The sequence below is a fragment of the Phyllostomus discolor genome, chromosome 13, assembly GCF_004126475.2.
Source record: "Phyllostomus discolor isolate MPI-MPIP mPhyDis1 chromosome 13, mPhyDis1.pri.v3, whole genome shotgun sequence".
NCBI classification, from domain to species: domain Eukaryota; kingdom Metazoa; phylum Chordata; class Mammalia; order Chiroptera; family Phyllostomidae; genus Phyllostomus; species Phyllostomus discolor.
The window spans coordinates 37,374,988-37,395,302 of NC_040915.2; the positions used below are offsets into that span (position 1 = coordinate 37,374,988).

A 20,315-nucleotide genomic window follows, 5' to 3' on the forward strand; every position below is an offset into this window, starting at 1 on the left:
GAGCTGGTTGGGGTGCGGTTGGCTGACCTCGATGGCAGTAAGCCCTGCCCCCTGCCTGGTTCCGTGCTGCCCGCAAACTAGGAATGGCTTTTACATTTTTCAATAGTTTGGAAATAGTTGTGTAGAGTTGGAGCAAATATATAGAAACATACTTTGTGCCGTGTGAAGTTCATGTGAAATTCAAAGGTCACCGCCGGTAGTCAAGTCTCCTTGGAGCACAGGTCCGCTCGCTCACGTGCCCGGCTGTGGCGGTGGCGTCCCCTCCAGGTGCCAGAGCTGAGTCCCTGCAGCCGAGACCACGTGGGACACGGAGCAGAGAACACCTTCCTGAAACGGTGGTCGGCCCTTGATCGAGGGTACGGCGGCATTCTGGGTAACACCTGTTCTCGGCACGGTCTCAGAGTAAATGCCCTACATTTGTTTACTTATTCGTTCACTTTATGATCTATCCATCAGAGTCTTAGTGCCTACCCGTGGGGCACCGGCACGAAACGGGCAGACGCGGCCCGCCTCCTGGAGCCCGGAGCTTCTGTCCAGATCTTTCTTTCTCCAGTAGAAACAGTTCCTGCAACCATACCTCTCGCAGTGACCCGAGGTCAACCCCGTCGTACCCCAACTCCCTTCCTCCCGCACTGCACACCCCTACGGCCGCGGCGCCTCCTCAGAGGAGGCCCTTACCCTGGCCTCCTGGTATCTCGCAGGGAGGCCAAGGTCTAGAGCGAATCGCCGCGAATTGGGTCGCTCTCTCGGCCTGGGTTCAAGGTGCTCAACACTCACCCTTTGCATTTTCAGCTCCCGCTCCCCAGTGCTCCCAGGAGGCAGGCGCAGCCGGCCTTGGCCCCTGTCGCATGGATGGGGGCGGCCGTCAGCTATGAAGAAGGATGCGGCCGCATCACCGCATGACCCCTCCCGCATAAAACCAAAGCCGCTGCCCGGCGAAGGCTCCGGCGCCTCGGTCCCCATGCACGACCCGGAGAGAGGAGAGACGCTGCAGTCCCCGGGGGGAGCCCACTCTGCAGGGGGCGAGCTGCGGACCGGAGTCTCGGCCACCCACGTTGCCTCTGGGCCAGTCACGCTCACGGCCGGCACCCCCTAGGAGACTGCTGTACTTATTTACTTGTAGAAAGGCAGCAGCGAGCCGGTCACTGTGGCCTCCCCACGCCGGGACACTTCCTCTCGGCTCTGCTGGGCGGCCTGGAGCCCCGCGGTCGGCGTAGCTGACACACTGGGCTGCGGGGAGAGCAGCGGCCAGGGGCTGTGGGCAGAGGAAGGAGCTTCCGGCGTCCCAGGATGGAGGCCAACAACGCGACCTCTCCCCCTTGTCCCGACTCCACTGTGTTCAAGGTCGCGGTCAGCGTGGCCCTCACTGTCCTCATTGTCATCACTGTCGCCGGCAACGTGGTCGTCTGCCTGGCCGTGGGCCTGAACCGCCGGCTCCGCAGCCTGACCAACTGCTTCATCGTGTCCTTGGCCATCACCGACCTGCTCCTCGGCCTCCTGGTGCTGCCCTTCTCGGCCGTTTACCAGCTGTCCTGCAGGTGGGACTTCGGCAAGGCCCTCTGCGATGTCTACACCAGCCTGGACGTGATGCTGTGCACGGCCTCCATCCTCAACCTCTTCATGATCAGCCTTGACCGGTACTACGCCATCACGGACCCCCTGCGCTACCCCGTGCTGGTCACCCCGGCCCGGGTCGGCGTCTCCCTGGTGTTGATCTGGGCCGTCTCCATCACCTTGTCCTTCCTGCCCATCCACCTGGAGTGGAACAGCAGGAACAAGACCAGCGGGGTCAACTCCACCATCGTGTCCTGCAAAGTCCAGGTCAACTTGGTGTACGGCCTGGTGGACGGGCTGGTCACCTTCTACGTGCCCCTGGGGGTCATGTGCATCACCTACTGCCGCATCTTCAAGATCGCGCGGGATCAGGCCAAGCGGATCCACCACGTCGGCTCCTGGAAGGCGGCCACCGTCAGGGAGCACAAAGCCACGGTGACACTGGCCGCCGTGATGGGGGCCTTCATCGTCTGCTGGTTCCCCTACTTCACCGTGTTCGTCTACCGCGGGCTGACCGGGGACGATGCCATCAACAAGGTGTTCGAAGCCGTGGTTCTGTGGCTGGGCTACGCCAACTCGGCCCTGAACCCCATCCTGTACGCCGCTCTGAACAGGGACTTCCGCACGGCGTACCAGCAGCTCCTGCGCTGCCGGTCGGCCGGCCGCTACGCCCACGACCCTTCCCTGAGGGCCGACGGCGGCTCCCGGCTCTCCAGGACGCAGAGCCGGGAGCCCAGGCAGCAGGAGGAGAAGCCGCTGAAGCTCCAGGTGTGGAGTGGGAGAGAGGCCGCGGCACCTCGTGGAGCCACAGACAGGTAACTCCCCCGGCGACTCATGCCCAGGCAGGGGCGCAGGGAGGGGCCCCGCTGATGGGGACCGTTTAGGCGGTCCCTGCTCACGAGGTGCTGGTGTGCTCTGTGAGCATTTGCGAACCTTGCGCTCGCTGTGTCACACAGCACACGCAGCCCCTCAAGGTGGAACGCTTCACCTCTCTTTCCAAAGGACCACAACCTGCCCAGAACCACAGAGCTGGGACCGGGGCCGAGGGCCCCGAATCCAGAACTCGTGGGCCCTTCTTTCTCGCTGCACTGTCCTGACCATCAGAAGTCCTAAGTTTGAGGCCTGACTCTGCCACTTAGCTGTCAGTCATTGCTGGGATTGCTCACTTAACCCCTGCGGGACAGCCCTCAGGGGCCGTGCAGGAGTGCCCATTCCTGGGGGTGGAATGAGAAATGCAGCTGGTCCTCCAAACACCTACTATGCACCAGCGCTTATGCTGGGGGCGCGAAAGTCAGAGGGGAAAAGGGACTGGCCCAGTCGGGCAGGCGGGGCCTCAGACAGTGTGCCATGCATGGGCCATAGGGGAGGCCGGAGGGTTGGAAGTGAGGAGGGGTGACCCAGGTGGCTCCGTGCTGTGGAAAGAGGGCTCGGGTTGCCCCCTAAGACGTGTACGAGGAGGAGGAGACGGGGCATTGGTGAAGGGGCCTGGGGTGGTGGTCCTGGAGGGAGGAGAAGAGAGCAGAGCGGACTCCCGGCTGTGAGAAAACAGGCTCGGGGGTCTCTGGGTGCTCGGGGCGCGGGAGACTTCAGGGAGGGGATGCCCCAGGTTCATCTCCAGGGGGCATGCCGGCTGAAGAGTCAACAGGACCGGGAGGAGGCTCGTGTCCACCAAAGTCTCCTTCCAGCACAGCCGGGGCAGGGTGTTCAACGGGAACCACACCACAAACACAGAGATGCCCGCTCCCTGCGTGGGGAGCTGGGAGACAGCGAGTGACAGTACACTGGTAGGACACCTGGCCCACGGACGTGCTCAGAGAGCCCCCCTTTCCTCCTCTTCCACAGACCATGCCTGTGCGCCCCAGAATGCTGGTCTGTGTGACTGAGCCATTCATTCACTCACTCATTCACTCACTCACACACATTCACCATCTTCCCACCATCAGCCAAGATCCGGGCCGGGCACCGGGGATGTAGCAATGACCTTCTGAGCATGTCTCAGCTCCGCCCCCGCTCCCTCTGGCTCGAGCAAGCCCCGCCTCTCTCGGGCCTCAGTTTCCTCACCTCATAGGGCATGCGGTCTGCCCTCACGCAGCCTGCCCTGCTCACCTGCCAGAGTCGCCTGAGTGTGTGTGCGTTAAGGGATGCCAGCAGGCTCTGCAACCCCCCTGGGTACCTGTTTGGTCTCAAGAAAAGCTGGGCCGGACACCACAGACCCCCACCCTCGGGGTTCCGGTCTCTGTAGGTCATTGTGGGGGCAACCGCCCAACCAGACTCCTGGGCCTCGTGCCCTCTCTGGTCACCGCAGCAGCCGGGTGGATGGGTGGGGGTCCCGGTGCCCAAAGACTCAAGCCTGGGGTGCTCCCACCACCCACTGCCATCCCTCTGCATCCAGCCCCCTCCCAGCCTCTGGACCGTCCCTCGAAGATCCACCCTCACTGCGGCCCGCGAGGGTCTCTCCACAACAACACCCGCCCAGCCCTGGTGGGCACGATGCCCGCCCACGTTCGGCCTCCCTCCCTCCCTTGTTCAGGAAGCAGCCTCCAGGGCGGAGCTAATGCAGTTCCTGCAGCAGACAGAGGGCAAATCGGGCGGGGTGGACTCTGGGAAGGTGCCAGCGCGACTCGGCCCAGTCCTGTACACCACTTCCTCCCGCTCTGACCTACGTGACCTCGGGGTAAATGGGCTGCTTCCCCCAATCCTTGGGGAAACATGCAGTAAGCCTCAACAAGAGCTACCACTCACCGGGCACCCCTAGCTGCCAGGTTTACAACGGGGCCATTGCTTGTATGTACCGATCACTCTGTGAGGGCATCCCATCCCCGCCCCGTGCCAGAGGCTAAGGGGACAGAGGGAGGTAAGGCAAGACCCCTGCCCCACGCCACCTGCAGCTGCTCAGGGGGCAGCTGAGGAGCAGGCTGGCCGTGGCTCGGTACAGCACGTGCCAAGGACTGAGCACCAGGTGAGGTGCTCAGGTGGGAACCAAGTGAGGTGCTCAGGTGGGCACCAGGCACCAGGTGAGGCGGCACAGGACCCGGGCAACCCGCCCCGGGTAGCAGGCCTCTGGGCTGAGCCTCGAGTGAGCACAGGGAAGACCCGTCCATCCAGGGCGGGGGCGGACCCTTCAGACGCGCGGCCTCCTTTCAATCTCCGAGCGACCCAGTGAAGTAGGTGTCTGTTTAGTCTTCACCCTACAGATGGGGAAACTGAGGCTTGGAGAAGCCCATTCAATGGCCCGAGTGACACAAGCTAGTGAGGCAGCCAACGCCGAGGCCTGAGCGACAACAGAAGTAGCAGCCCCACTCCCGAGTGTCCTGTGGGTGCCCGGCACGCTGCAGGGTGTGAGCACCCGCCTGTATCTGACGTCCACTGCTGGGTCCCCAACACCGAGCACTGCGCCCGGCATGGCACAAGCCCAGCCACCTCAGTTCGATGAGTGAGTGCGTGACTACAGGACGTTGTTCTAAGGCCTCAAGTGCCCTGACGAGTGCCTAACACTGCACCTGAGTTAGAGACCAGGAAACCGAGTCTCACCGAGGGGAGTTCCAGGAGCCCAATGGGAGCTCAGAGGTTCCCGGTTCCCCTTTTTTACACTGGAGGTCACAATGGTCCTCCCTCCAATTTACTGGCATGGGGGGGGGGGCAGGCCCTGCAGCAGAACCCACTGCTGCCGTGACTCCGAGGGTCAGCGTCTCGGAGGAGAAAGAGGCCCCGCCCCTCGCCCTGGCGCGGAGGAGCCCAGGAGGGTGAGGAGACGGGTGCCCAAAGCACAGGAAGTGCTGCGAGCTGGGGCGGGGGCCCCAGGCACCGCCCAGCTGGGCCAGAGGTGGGGGGCCCAGGGGACGCCGGAGCTGCCTTCTCTTCGGCTAGAAGTCCAGGCCAGGCGGGCGCACGAGGCCACAGCACCGTAGGGGGGAAGCCGCAGCCATCCTGGGCGCTCTGAAAGGAAGTTTCCCGTAGCGCATCCCTGCCGGAGCTCAGTTTGGTTTGCTGGGGTCATTCGGGTTCGAGCACGGTCTAGCCGTCCGGGGCACCGACTCCAGCATTCCCCGTGGCCCTCGGGGGTGCTCTTTGCAGAGGTTCCCCGAACAGTTTGCTCCCCACCCCCCCCCAACAAAGGGGCCCGGCTGCCCCCCTGCAGCAGACCCTGCCGGCTGCTTGTCCCCTGTGCCCTCCCTCGGTGCCTGGCCTGGCGATCACACCAGGAGGCTGAGGGGGGGCTCTCCTGCCTCAGCGTGGAAATTAGGGAGCACGGCGTGAGTCCCGGCCCCGCCATACAGCAGCCGGGTGGCGCTGGGCACGGCCCTGGGCCGTGGGAGCTGCGGTCTCCTTACCTGTGCGGCAGCGGGAATCGACTCTTCAGAGCCGTAGGAGGAAGAGGGAGCTGGGGACACGGGCACAGGGCCCAGTGCCCAGCACAATGACAGGGGCTTAAACAGACTCGGATTTCGTTCCTCGCCCTCCGTCTTCCCCTCTTTCCTCTCGTTTTGCCTCTGTGTGTTCATTCCCTACCTTCTACATAAACAGTCCCGTTGAGACGCACTCCGCATGCGGCAGGCACCATTCAGCGGTTTCCGGCGTACAGCTCACCGGCTTTTAGTGCACTCACAGGCAGAGCCGTGCGGCCACCGCCAGTGCCCATTGGAGAACATTCTCACCACCCCCAGAGAAGCTGGGGGGCTTCAGCTGTCACCCCCAACCCCGGCCTTCCCCAGCAGCCACCAGCCTGCTTCCCCTCTCCATAGATCTGCCCCCACCGGCCGTTTGCTGTGACGCCTGCCCTTTCGCTCCTGCCTCCTTTGTGCCAAGCTGTTTGTGAGGCTCTTTCTTCCCTACCTTCCCCTCCTTCCTGTATGTCTCTGTTCTGTTTTGTGTTTTCTTTTCTTTTGTTTCACGCCTCCCCTCTTCCCACCCATTTCTCCTTCACCAAGTGCATGGGCGTTACCCGGCCCCCCGCCCCGGTGGGCCTGTGAGGCTGCTCCCCCGTCTGAGGTCGGCCCGGTCCATCAGGTGCCCACGGCCCTAGCCCCTGCCTCCTGCCCCGGCGGCCCCGCTACAACCAGGAGTTAATCCTTTTCATCTTCTGTCTCTTCAGAGAGTTTGGGGAGTGAGACCCCCTCCTCCGCCTGGGAGAGGAAGTCAAGGGAAGGCGAGCACAGGGAGAGGAGGCGGGAAGCCTTTCACAGCCTCAAAAGTCAAGGAGAATAAATCATGACCCCCCAGGAGTCACTTAAAAGGTAGAGAACTCCGCATTTACCCACCCGCCCCCTCCCCCCCATGACGGTGCCTTTGAAGCCAGCCCCTCCCCCTCTCCCTGGGCCTTGCCCTTTCCCGCCTACACTTCCAGCTCCTTCCGACTCTGAAGGGACCTGCTGGGACCTGCCATGTGGCTGCCTTCCCAGGGGCTGTGACGGGGAGGGACGGGACCTGTGCTTTGAGGTCACGCCAGTAGCTACGTGCCCATAAGAACAAGGTGCACTCCCGGTGAACAAACTAGGAAAAGGCTGTCTGTCCAGGGAAGCCGGCCCCAGGGCACACGGTTTGTCTTGAATTTCAGTCCTGACACCCTTGTCGCAGGGAGCAGGCTGCAGACCCCCCTGGCCCCAGGGAAGATGGCCCGGTGTAGGGCAGGCGTCAGCAAACCTTGTCTGCAAGGGGCCAGGCTTGCGGCTCTCTGTCACACCCACTGAGCCCCGCCCTTGCACGACTAAAGACGCCGCAGACAGTACGTGAGCAAATGGGGGTGGCTATGTCCCGTTACAGCCCGATTCACGGACACTGGAAACTGAGTCCCGTGTCATTTTCACCAGTCAGGAAATATTATTACTATTCTTTTCCTTTTTCTCTCCACTGTTTCAAACAAAAAGTATGTGGTGGGCTGGATCTGGCCCACAGGCCCTGGGGTCTGCCGGCCCCCCATGTAGAGGAAAGAAATGGGTGCTGACCCCGGCCCCGGCACTCGCCGGCTCTGTGACTTCGGGCAGCTGGCTTCCCTTCTCTGAGCCTCAGCTTGCTCATCTGCAAAACGGGAATGAAACTGCCTCTCTGTGAGGATGGCAATGCGGCTTAGCACCAATTTAAGCAAAGCCCGAGGCCCTGATCCGGAGCCTGGTCTCCCTCATCTGAAAACAGGGGGCTGGACCAGTCTCCAGAGAGCGTTCCAACACTAATTACACACAAACGCTGAACAAGCGAGAGAAATTATGCAAAACCCCAACTGTGTTTGTGTCAAGAATCTTCTGGCAAGAGCAGCGAAGAACATGCTTTTCATACTAATGAACCGTTCGGAGCGTGGAGGCAAATCCAGTGAAATCTGTCCTTGGCACGACCCGAGCTGTGAGCGCGGGGCCGGCGGCAGGTGAGGGCGGACTGGGTGCTGGCCGCCAGGCCTGGGCCTCCCACCGCCTCCGCGGCCAGCCGTCTGCGTGGCCTTGCGTCCATCACACCCCCCGCCCCCGAGAGCCCGGTTTCCTCGCCCATCAAAGAGCTGAGACTTCGGGTGCCAGCAGCTGCTTCCAGAGAAGCAGCAATGAGTCACAGCAGCTCTCCGCTGTGTGGTGGGGCTCGTGTGTGTGGAACCCACAAGGGCTGTTTGTGGCCATGTGGGGGGCAGGGCGGTGTCCACTGGGTGTCCACGGCCCCAGAGGCTCTCCTGGGGTATGGGGACCACTTCCCCCTCTACCTGGAAATAGAAAGTGGGGGGCGGTTGTCCCAAGTGCCAAAAAGAGGCAGATGGCTCTACACAGCATCGGTGGGTCCGCTCGGCTGTGCAGACGGCCGCCGTGCACAGGGAGGGATGGAGGCTCCGGGCGTCACTGGCTGTACAAGAGACTGGGGCCCTCCTCATGCCGGGGCAGGGCACATGCCGCCCTCACCTGCGCCCAGACGTTCAGGGCGGGCGGCCAGGCAGGCCTCAGTGCCCGGGGCCTGAGGGAACCCGCCCTCCCCACGCTGACTTGGGAGACGCAGGATACTCGCAGACACCGAGGTGTTGGTGAAACGGAGTACGGGAACGCCGTATAGCCAAAGAGAGACCCCGCTCCCTCCACCAGCGCCCGCAGCCCCCGGGGAGGCACAGCCCTGGGCTCCCTCCCTGACTTCCCGGAGCAGACAGACGGGGCGGGGCCCTCGCTAGGCAGCAGAAAGAGCCTCACCGAATCCCTAGGCAGGCCGCAGTCTCCTGCGTGGGGGCTGCTGAGTCTTACTGACCCGCATTCCCTCACACTTTGTGCCCGCTCCCCCGGGGTGTGCGTGGGGAGGGGGGCGCTCACGGGGGCGCCAGGGGAGCAGGGACGGGTGCAGGCATGTGCAACGACCTCGGCCCTGGCGGCCGCGGGCCCTTGCTGGAGGTGCCGCTCAGGCAAAGGGGCAGCGTGTGCAGGCCGGGGGGGAGGGGGGGGTGCAGGGGAGCCCCAGGCAACGGGGAGCCGGTCGGTGCCCGGTCTGCTGGGGAGCTCTGAAGGTGCTGCCGGCCGGGTGACCTTGGACAAGCGCTTCCTTCTCTAAAACTCTGTCCGAATCCGAAAAGTCAGGCCGATGGCTGAGGCAGCTCCCTCCCAGGGCTGGGGGAGGGACCCAGGACATCAATGCCTGCTCCTGGGCACAAGAGCACGTCCCTGAGTCCGCCCAGGTGCGAGGTTCTTTGTTTCAGGCTGCTCCCGCACCCACAGACCAGACAACACGTTTTCCAGGCCGGGGGAGCGCAGTCTGCTTCAGCTGTAAAGCCAGTCCGTACACGACTCTCTCCGCCCCCGCCACCCCATCTTCCCAGGACTAGCTCCGTTCCCAGGGCGGCATCCTCTGGGCCACCGTCTAGACCTGCCCTGCCGGCTTCCCCACCCACAGCGCCCGTGCCACCCTGGGCCCAGGGGACATACGTGGCCCGCTCCTGGGCCCTCCCTGGCACTGTGGAGGGCCAACCATATCCTCCCAGGGGCCCGAGCCTCTGCTGCGGCACCCCAGCCCCCCCAGGACTCCCCCAGCGGGTAGGCCCCAAGGCCCAGCCACACCCCGGGGCTCACTGTCGGCCTGGGGGACTTTAGGGGCTTCCTGCACCCCGGTGGGAGAAGGGCGAGGGCACAGAGGCTGCCCGGAGCCTCCACACGGCCCCGTCTGCAGGGGACCCTCCCTTGACCTGGTTCCCAGCAGGCGGGAAGGGCACAGCCTCCCGTGCTTTCCGACACCCGCCCCCCACACACACCCTCCAGGGGCCCCAGCCCCATCTCCAGTCAGGGCTTTCAGCCCGGAGGAGAGGAGCAGGGGCAGGGCCCACCGTGGCACCTAACTCTCAGCCTCCTGCCCCGGGCAGCCCCCCGAGGGAGGTCCCGCTGCCCCTCTGGGTGGTGGGGAGCTGCTCCCTCAGGCTCTAGAAAACCAAATGCCCCGGGGCTATCTCACTAGGGTTTCCGTTTGAGGCTGAAGAAACTGCCTGAGCCCTCGCCTGCAGTTGCCACCTGAACGGGGGACAGGGGGCGAGCGTGGGGGGCAGCCCTGGCAACGGGGCGAGCACGGGTGAGAAGCCGCAGCGACCCCTCCGTATCTCCAAAGAGCATCCTTCCCTGCCCACCCCGCCTGAGACACAGCCCGCTCCTGGCACACTGGCCCCATCCGACGACTCACTCCCTGGTGGTGGGAACGGGAACGAGCAGCTGCCGCTGCCCTGGGAGCAGCTGTGCCTGCAGGGTCAGGCTGCCTCGGACACAGTACTGAACCTCCCCCGCCTCAGTTTCTTCATCTGTAAGATGGAGCGCTACTAGTAGCTGCTTCAGTGAGGCCCTAGGTGGGCATCAGGATTGAAGGCGAGGACAGAGACACGGGCGCAGGCCTGAGAAGGGTGTCTGACAGCAGCCACTGGCAGGGACGGGGGTGTGAGGCGCCCCGAGGAGCCGCGGAGCTGTCTAAAGCGAGTTATTTTCGTGCCTTACCGCCGTCTCCACGTTTTGTGCTGCTCGCAGCAACCCCGTGACGAACATCTGCACTCGGAGAACACTTTGTGTCTCTCAGGTGATTTCCCTAGAAAGGGCACTCCCAGAAACTGAGTCACTGGTCAGAGGGGAGGGATATTTTAGGCCTTCGGTCACACGTCGCTTCATTGTCTTCTAGACAGGCCACTGGCTTCCCGCAGCCACCGGCTGGCCATGGGGGAAGTACCTTGCGCTCTCAGCCACAAAGGGCTGGGTCCTGCGGGCACCGTGGGTGCTGACGGGGCAGAGGGTGTAGACAGCGAAGAGAAGGGGCCACTGACGTTTATGGATGGGCACAGGGCTGAGGAGAAACCATCAGAAAGGCGAGACCCACGTCCGCTCAGAGGCGAGAGAGCAGATAAGTCTCGAATCAAACAGAGGGGCCCGGCGATGCGGAGCCAGCCGGGGGAGGGGGTGTGGACAAGCCAGCCGGTCCTGAGTGGAGGTTGCCGGAGGTTCACACCAGGGCTGGGCAGATCTGAGCAGGACCCCAACTCCCCGTGAGAGCGGGGTGGGGGGTGGGGCCGGGCAGGGGGGCTCTGGCTGTGCAGCCCAGCCAGGCTGGGCTCTGTCAGGCCCCCACACGTGTTTGCTGTGCGTCCCTGGCTGAGCAGCCGCAGTTCTCTGCTAGAGACAAGAATACGACAGCTGCGGGACGGGTGTCACATGGGTGTGGTCCAAGTGCAGCGCTCAGTGCCCAGCTCACCGGCACGGTCGTCGTGTCATCGTCCTCTCCTTGCACGGCAGACCGAGTTCAGCAGCAGGAAGCGGGTGACAGGGAGGCAGCGGGGGGGCTTGCTAAGTGGGAGTAGGGCTCCCCAAGCCTCTGTGTCGTCAAGCGACAAGCTCAACGTGCTGCGACGTGTAACTCAAGCCGTGTGGCCCCAGGCGCGTCTCCTAACCGCTCTGGCCTCCGTTCCCTTCCCCGGCGAACCAGGAGGACGGCAGGTGTGCGCTCGCCCAGCTGATGCTCACGCAACGCTCGGCGCCGGGCCGGGCACGTGGCGGGAGCCCCGTGGACCGCGGCTATCCCCAGCTGCTCTTCGGGCTCAGAGCTCGCAGACTGTGGAACCGGCAGGGGTGGCACGGGGCCCTGCCCCTCCAACCCCTGGCTGGGCGACCTCGGTCAGGTGGCCTAACCTCAGGACGGGCTGGTTCCTTGCCCGTGAAGACGTGGGTGGCAGCGGCCACCTCGCCGGGCAAGCACACAGCAAGTACTGGACCTGACGGCCCCCTGAGGGCCTCAGAGAGGACACCCCTGCCAATGTCGGCCGGTGCTCTGAGCCTCAGCTCTCCCGGGGGTGGGGGCAAGGGGGGTCGCAGACTCCTCACCAGAGGGTCGCGCCCCCGCCCCCGCCCACCCAGGCCAGGCACTCACTGCCACCGGCAGGTACAGTCGCACTGACCCACGGAGTTGTGACATCCTGGAGAAGGGCCCGTCCAGGCCACAAGCTGAGACGGTTCCTGCCCTTCCCCTATTCCGGAGCCTTCCCCAGCGCTTGCACGGGGGCTGCCCTCCTCGGGCTCCTGACTCCCACCTGCTCCCCCTCCCTCCTCATCCTCAGCTGCTCCTCTTCTTGTTCCCAGACCACAGCCCGCAGCCATGCTGCCCCCCTCACCGGTGAGTGGAAACTGCCCCCCAACACCCCTGCTCAATTTCCACCCGCTGCCCCAGACCCGGCTCAAATGCCACCTGCTCCACGGAGCCTCCTCGATCCCCGGGGGGAAGAGTGGCTTTGTGACACACAGCCCTGCCCATGCACACCCACGCACACGCACTCCTGTACGTGCGCATGCCCACACACTCACACACTCACCGGTGCACCCATTCACACCCACGAGTTTCGTGAGACTGGCGACCCTGCCCTGACTGTCTCCACAGCTCTCGTGGTCCCATTCTGCCGGATTCGTTACTTAGCCTGTCCCTGGTGCAGGGGCGTGCCGCCGTGGGAAGGGAGCGCCCTTGGGAGCCAACAGCTGAGGGCTGAAACCTGAGCTCTGCTTCTGAGTGACTCGGGGGCATCTCTCTCCCGCCGGAGCCTCAGTTTCCTGGTCTGTGCAATGGGACCCCTAGGGCTGCCTTAGAGCGCCCTCGAGGTTAACTGGGGAAAGGAGGCAAAGCACCCGCGCAGGACCTCGCCCGAGAGCACGGAGTAAATGCCAGCTCCCGCCGCTCCTTCGCTCACACGGCAGCACCATTCGGACGGACGCCGACTACGGGGAGGCCCTTGAGGACTGTTAGAGTCCCAGCCAGCCCCTCCCTCCGAGGGCTCCCGGGGCGGCCCCGGGTGGCAACCCGCCAGTACTCGGGGTGGTGTGCCCTGGGCGCTCCCCAGTCAAAAGTCCTTTCAGGGGCCTGCAGCGCCGGGACCCTTCAAGCCCCCTGTCATAGGGAAAAAATAAGAAGGGAGTTCTGGGGGCTCCCTTTTCTAGACAGTTTTGCCTTATTTGTCGTGAACGTGAACGGTGTTTGCAGAGCCCCTGCTGCGGGAGGTGCCCCGGCGTGCCTGCTCTGGCCTTCACTGCCGAAGTTCAGACGGACAGCTCCGCCCTGTGCTCTTACGATTGGCTGGCGTCCCTGCCTGTCAGACCCGCCCAGGGTCCTCTTTGCTTCTTTTTATTTTCAAATTTGTATTTACTGACGAGACAGAGAGAGAGAGAGAGAGAGAGAGGGAGGAGGAGGAGGACTTTCAAGCAACGGGAAGAGCACATGCCACGGCGCATCTGCGTGCGTGACCGTTTGCATGACCGTTTGCCCTGTCAGTGCCGCAGAGCCACGGGAAGGGCCTGGCGTTCACCGTCTGTGGTCCTTACTGCCTGCGGTCCCATGAGGTCGCTGTCGCTGACATTCCCTGACGAGAAAACCAGGGTTCAGGAGGCCTCCCGCACAGTAGCGCTGAGACCGCCCCTGACCCCGGTCGGCGAGGCGGGTCACGGCACATGCGCATGGAACAGGCTGGACACTGAAAACAAGGAAGATCCTCAGACTGGATATGTTATGTCCAAACACGTCTTTTTACAAGAGATGGACATAAGGAAACAAAAAATGTCGAAAGCACAAGGAAGGAAAAATAAGATAAACCAGGCAACTGCTAACCCAAGGAAGCACGGGCAGCTACACTCACGTCGAACAAAGCGGGCCGTAAGCAAAAGAGTGTCGCTCAAGGCAAAGATGGTCATCCTCTTAAAGGTTCAGCTCTCCAGAAAGGAGGCAACTCTAATACATTCCAAGTAAACCGGCTTCAGAAACGTGTAAAACTGGCAGGACTACAGGAATCATGAACGTCACAAACAACAGGAAGAGTGAACGGGCAGCACTGTTAAAGACGGGGCAGGGACTGAGAATGGTAGGGACACTGACCATCTTACGCCCCACGCGAGGGACACCGTGAACCGTGTTTGGTAATGCCACTCACTCAGTGAAAGTCACCTTACCAGCGCCCCGGGCTCCGTCTGGACTGCTGATGCAAGGGCAGATCCCCGCCTGCCCGGTCAAACGTGTACACGGCCGACACGGAGAGCGACGCCAGTCCCTGGAGCGCCAGGGGGACGACCTTGAGGTCCGGGGGAGGCCGGGTGTTCTGGGGAAGGGGGGCCCAGCCAGGCCCCAGGGAGGGCTGCGGCCTCCAGTGTTCCGGGGGGGGCGTGGGCCCCGGCCGTGTCCCAGTGGGCAAGCCCTTGCAAAGTCAGACCCCCAAACCTGCAGCTCCCATCTGAGGGACCCTGTGGGGACGTTCTCCCTCTCTCCACCTGGGAAGGGGAAGAAATAGGGAATCTGACTCCCTTGGTGGCTAAGAGACAGTGGCTGGAGGTGAGGCCACAGGGAGCCTCATGGGACAGTCGGAGGCACCAGGAGGGGTCTCAGCACCAGGGGACAGACTGGGAAAGCCACGCCTCCAGCCTAGGCGGGGAAGGGAGAAACGGGGCAGCACTCTCGGCCTTGGAGCCGAGGCTGGATCTCGCCTTGCCCCGGAGCTGCAGGTCCGCCTGACAGCGGCTCTGGGGACGCCAGGTCGTGCCCAGTGTCTCCGTGTCTGGGCCCAGGGCGAGCTGGGCCAGGCCGGGGACTATGGCGGCCCTCCCCACACCGGAGGCGCGTGTAAGCCCTCTCCCGTCCAGCTCAGCGTGCTCCCTGACCTGCGTTATATCCGCATGTAAACGTCTGCACCAACCCTCTGTCTTCACTGAAAGGCACGTATAAGAAGCCTTTACGTTGTCACCATGAATGGAAATGCAGGATCAGTTAGACAGACGTTCTCGTGAACGTGAGCTACGGTCACACAAAATAACGCCCTCAGTTCGCCTGGGTCTGGCTGCTGGAACAGAGCTCGCAGCCTGCGCCCCGCTCTCGGCCACAAAGGGGGAGGCAGGGGCTAGGCCCCCAAACACGGGAGCTTTCGCCGAGCCTTTCCCTCCGGCATCGTGGGGCTCGCGGCACAGACGAGGAAGGAATTTCGGTGGACGCAGCTGGAGGGACAGCGGCTCGGCCACCCACGTCTGAGCGGGAACAGGGCGAAGGAGCTTTGCATGCCCTGAAGTGAGAGAAATCCTCTGCTTCCCGAAAATGTATGTCACATACTTCGTGGGAAAAAAAAAAAAAAAGTCCTACCTAGCGTTTGGCTTGTGTGCCTTCAGTACCTTCTCCTTCGATCAGGTTGACCTTAACTGAGGACCTACTAAGTGCCAGCCACACAGCAGGAGTTCGGAAGACGAGTGCCTTGCCTTTGGGGAGCCCACACTCTCGTGGAGAGACAGGGTTGTTCACAGCGGATTTCGACGCAAGGGCCTGAATGAATGTTTGCGTCGACTCCTCCCCGCCTTCCCCCAGTGCGTGCCCGGCGTGCTATAGGTGCTCGGGAATCATTTCCTTAAGATTCAAAAATGGCAAGCACTAACTGGGGTCCTACTATGAGCCAGACGTTAGAACGCTTAGTCTTTTCAAGAACTGGAAAAGCAGTTAGATAAAGAATATATATAAAGATATATATGTACAAAAGATTATCTCTTAAAGATAGTCAACCTCATATGCCTCCGTATGAGGCTCAGAGGGGTTAAGTCACTTGACCAACAGCACACAGCAAGTTAGAAGCAGACTCGGGATTTGAAAGCAGGTCCCCAGGTCTCCGGAATAATCCCCCTGTGGGATGAGGGAAGAATTCCCATTGTGGGAACATGGGAAATTGACCCCCTTCCTGGGGCCTGGCTTAGAAAAAGCAGAGGCCAGCGGCTGGGCCCTGGCCCCACTGGCCCCCCTCACTGGCCCCACTAGTGGTCACCTCGGCCCTGACCTGTGCTTATGTCTCCTCAGGAAGCCCAAGCCGCCCTGCACCGTGTGCTCCAGCAACCTTCTGAGCTGCTGCAAGAGCCTGTGGGACCTCCGGTTCCTCCAGGCACGAGGAGGGCCCCTCGGAGGAGCAGCCGCGGCGGACGCCACCCGAGGAAGCGGGGAGGAGGATGCCGCCCTCCCGGCCTGTCTAGACCCGGCCCCAGGACACTGATGGTACGGCTCCCCAGTCACCGAGATGTAACTCCTGGAGCCACGAAGGGGCCAGCAGCCCCTGAAGCCACCTGGGAGGCACCCCAGCCTGGGTCCGGGGACTCCCAGAGCACACGGTGGGGCTGCTGGGCCCCTCGGGCCTGGGCAGAGCGGCCTATCTGGGCTCAGCCTCCCCAGAGAGGTGTTCGGGGCTCCTCCAGGTCCCGCACTCACGCTGGTGCTGGCCCTGAGCTCTGAGCAGAGACGGGGGACATGCAGGGCGTATGCACACGTGTGTGCACGTGTGTGCGTGGAGGTGCCTGTTGCCCCCGAGCACAGCAGGGGGTGTCGCCCGAAGTGCTGGCCTCTCGCTCCCCGCGGGCTCTGCAGGATGGAGGGAAGGAGAGGAGGAGCCCAGTCTTCGGGGCTCCCGCTGTGAGTGACGCACCTCACCTGCACGGGCTCCCGTAACCCTCACCGCCTGCGACCAGGGTCGCCGCCCCTGCCTTGCAGAGGTGGAAACTGAGGCTCAGAGCAGCAGGGGCCCGCCCAAGGCCGCTCAGCTGGGACGTGCGCCTGGCGCACGGGAGGCCCTGGAGCAATGGCCGTCGCAGGGACACATGAATGAACAGACGAACAGGACGATGGGCGCAAAGCCCGGCCTCAAGCCCCTGTGCTTGACGCGACACCACACCGCCTCTCGGGAGGGAGGTCGGAATGTTTCCTCGACGGAGCCCACCCTGCGGGGCTCAGAGCAGAGCCTGGGGCCTTCATACTGGAGCACGAGGGGGCTCTCGGGGAAGGCGTGCCGGGTGTCAGAGGGGGAGGGGCGGAGGTGGGGGGCGCAACAGAGGTGAGCGGGGCAGCTGACCCTGCAGCACCCCCTGCTGGGATGCATGACCTTGAGCGGGTCAGGGGCCCCCTGAGCATCTCTGCTCCCCGGTCCTATTTGCAGGGTGTTGCAGACACCCAAGGAGGTGGGCGGTGACAGCCCCAGTGAGGTGACGGTGTCCCCAGACTCTCTTCACTGACCACTGCCCCTCCCCGAGCCACTCTTCCCCTCGTTCCCAGAACCCCCCCAGGTGTCCCCTCCTTGCCCACTGTCCTCTCCTGGCCATCAGGGCGGCTGCTCCCCGAGCCTCCTCACGGCAATTTCTCTCCCTCTGTGGCCTCGTTTACACCCTTGAACCTGAAGTGACCCAGAGACTTATTTCCGAGCAGGTGGCTCACACACCTGTGAGCCCGGGAGCCCGGACCCCTCTGGGAGCTGCCCCCACGGCTGCCTCCACAGCACCTTCACCCGGGCGTCTCCATTGCCCTTGACCTTCTCCTCACACCTGCTCCTCTCCCGGGGTTCCCCGGCTCAGACTTCAAAGACTGCGGGTCAGCCCCGGCATCCTCTCCCCCTGGCCTGTCACCGCCCCGTCCCACTGCTGCCCCCCGCTCTCAGGGCCCTCGGAACAGCCTCCCGGCAGCCCCCCCGGGAGTTCCTGGCTCTCCTTCCTCCCGCCCCCCGCCCCGCCCACAGCCGGCGCGAAGGCAGGCCCGGCTGCGGCACACGCAGAGGAAACCGTGTCTCGCACGGCCGCCGCTCGGCCCACCTGCCGGGCCAGGCGCTGTTTGCACAACTTGAAACACTCTTCCTGCCCTTTCAGCCACAGTATCTCCGCCGGAAAAGCACTTTTGGGGAAGTCTTCCCCAGCCCTCCCTGGTAGGCCCTGAACTGTCCTCAGGAGCGGTCGGCGTGGTTGTAACGCACAGTGTCGGTGATGTCCTGGCCCGTCCACTCAGGAGGTCATGGGCCCCGCCTGGGTCTGCTGACCCCTTTCTGTCCAGCCCTAGAAGACCATGTGGCACACAGTAGGGGTTTTACGCAGCTTGCCTGCCACTGCACCCGAAGGCATGACTTTCCCTGAGGGTGGCAGCTGTTCAGTCCCTTGGCTGCACCTCCCCCTTGGAAGTCCCGCCGAGAGTCAAAGCGGGTAGGTGTCTAAGTCACAGCCAAGTGGTGGGAGGCGTAAGGCTGGTCTGGCTGCTCTGGCTGCTCCTAGACCCGGCTGGCCCGGGGCTGCGGTCCAGGTGCCCGCGGTGCACCGCTTGTCAGGCCAGGGGCCTCCTTCGGGCCTGTCTCCGTGCTGCCCCTGCCCTCCCGGAGGCCCCCTGGTGTCGCCTGTGCTGGCCGCGGAAGCGGGGCACGGGCCGCCTGGAGGAGGACCCTCGGTGGTGGCCCCCCAAATCCACGGCTCGTGTTACCCCGATACACCAATAAAGATACAAAACCAATGCTGCCGTGCGGTTTTATTTTTTGACTTCCTGGTGAGGAAACACTCCCCAAGGGTCGGCAGACACTGTGTCTGGATTTAGAAAAAGAATTATGATAAAATTCTTCTATGGAAAGGTGTCTATGGGGTAAAGGCCAGCTCAGAAGTTGCCCTGGAAAGTGAAGGCATTCTCAGGAAACCGTGTTTCATCTGAAAGCGCCCCGCCGGAAACGAGGGACAAGCCGGTCGGAAGGACCGGGCCTGCGCGGGGCTCACCTGGTGAGCCAGGTGCGCGGCGGGTGCGCGGTCAGTGTTTGCGGACGGAACGTCTCCCGAGTTGCCAGCCTCAGAGACGCCTCTGTTCAGTGGGAGGGAAAGACACCATTGGAATGGAGCCCTGTCGGTAGGCTCAGAATCCACGGCCGAGAGCAGGTGGGGGAGGTGCAGGGGAGAAACCGGGTCCAGGCAAACCCGCAGTGCCTGGGCAAGGGCTGAACCCCGCAGGGAGCAGGGACAGGGTCTGGAAACCGCGGGGAGGGAGCTGACCAGAGCCAAGGTCGTGCGGGGATGAGCGCAGTGTCAGCGGTGAGCAGGGTCCCCTGGGGCGGGAGGGGGGCCTTGAGGAAGATGCATAAAGGACACGCGGTCACAAGTGTGCGTGGGAGACGGGGGAGAGGCTGTGAGCCGCCACGGCGAAGGCCCGTGGGAGCCGGTCGCCCGAGCTTCAACGCCGCTCAGCAGAGGAGGGACAGGCCGCGGGCAGGGCGCCCCCGGGAGGAGGAAGCAGGGAAGCAGGGAAGCAGCGCGCTGGGCCCATGGGTGGTGTCGAGCAGACCTAGGTGCCCCTGAAGCATCACCCAGGGTGCAACGGACGTGGAGCACTTTACAGGGAACCAGCCAGGACCGGAGCCTGGGAAGTCCAGCTCCAGACTCCCGCCCCGACAGGTTCAGACTGCACCAGCGGGACCAGCCCTGCCGAGGAGCAAGGGGGCGGCGGGAGGAGGGGCCGGGGACTGGCGGCAGAGGGGCCACCACGAGGAGCGGCGTTAGGGAAGGCGGCTCACCCCAGGAGTCGCGGCGAGCGGGAGAGCTCTGCAAGGTCTCCGTGGAGAGGGGGCTGAAATGGTGAGGCCTGTGTCATGAAGAAAATGAACTGGGGGAGCAGGGGGCAGAGGCAGGGTGTGAGCAGCCCCGCTGCAGGGGAGGGTCCAGGGCCGCATCTGATGAGGACCTACTCCAAACTCCACTGCGGACCTCGCCCTCTGTGCTGGGGACCCACAGGGACCAGGCTCTCGCTGCCCTCCGGAGACCCGGGCTTACACCCGAACATCAGCCAGGAAGCAGGGAAGGACTGGGACACGGGGCCAGTATCCAAGTCGCCAAGGTCAGGACAAGGCACAGCGTGTGGAAGGCGGGAGGACGTGGATCACGGCCGCCGTGAGCTCCCAAAGGGGGTCGTTCCTGGTGTGCACAGGCCAGCTGTGTTTAACCTCGGGGTGGAAGCACGGCGGGTGGCGGGGGTGCCCGGCAGCCCGGACCGTGGGGATCTGTGTGGGCTCCCGTCTCAGCTAAGTGGCTGGCAGCTCACGTTCGCTGAGCCAGTGCCACCTGGTCCTGGGGACGACTAGCTTTGGAGGAAGGTTTGTCACCTTTACTGACCTTTCCCAGGAGCTCTTTCCAGGTCGTCCTCGCAGGAAATGACAGCGAGGATTCGCACCTCCTGCTAGAACCCCGCCAGAACCCCAATCCTTGCGGTGGTGATTCAGGGCCTTCAAGAGCCACTGGCGCCTGCGGGCTGTGGGGTGGCTGGGAGGGGGCCCCTGCCCCCGCTGCCCACCTCCCCCCCCCCCCCCCCCCCGCTGCCAGTAGCCCTGGGGCTCTTCATTCATTATGTTGGAGGTCATTGCCGATGTCGATGCCAGGGTCACACAGCACGGCATGCTTCCCACGCCCTGAGGTGCCACCGTGCCCAGCACTGGCCGGGCCGGACCACACCCCTCGCTCCCTGGGGCTGTGCCAAGGCTCTCATGTGCCCCGGGGGCCTGGCAGGAGTCCCAGGGAAAC

At 63.6% G+C, this 20,315-nt stretch overlaps 1 protein-coding gene across 2 annotated transcripts; it reads left to right on the top strand.

The window, feature by feature from the left end:
• The first annotated feature begins 732 nt into the window (after positions 1 to 732).
• Positions 733 to 17,205, top strand: HRH2 (histamine receptor H2). Of its 2 annotated transcripts, XR_004900404.1 has the most exons (3): positions 733 to 2,369; positions 6,647 to 6,788; positions 15,823 to 15,909. XR_004900404.1 is itself a non-coding variant. In XM_036014030.1 (2 exons), the coding sequence occupies exons 1-2, from the start codon at positions 1,291 to 1,293 to the stop codon at positions 16,010 to 16,012; spliced, it is 1,269 nt and encodes a 422-aa protein (XP_035869923.1). In that variant the 5' UTR covers positions 734 to 1,290; the 3' UTR covers positions 16,013 to 17,205. The 2 variants fall into 2 exon arrangements, 1 of the variants encoding a protein (XP_035869923.1); XM_036014030.1 differs by lacking the exon at positions 6,647 to 6,788 and having other exon boundaries at positions 734 to 2,369; positions 15,823 to 17,205.
• The last annotated feature ends 3,110 nt before the right edge of the window (positions 17,206 to 20,315 follow it).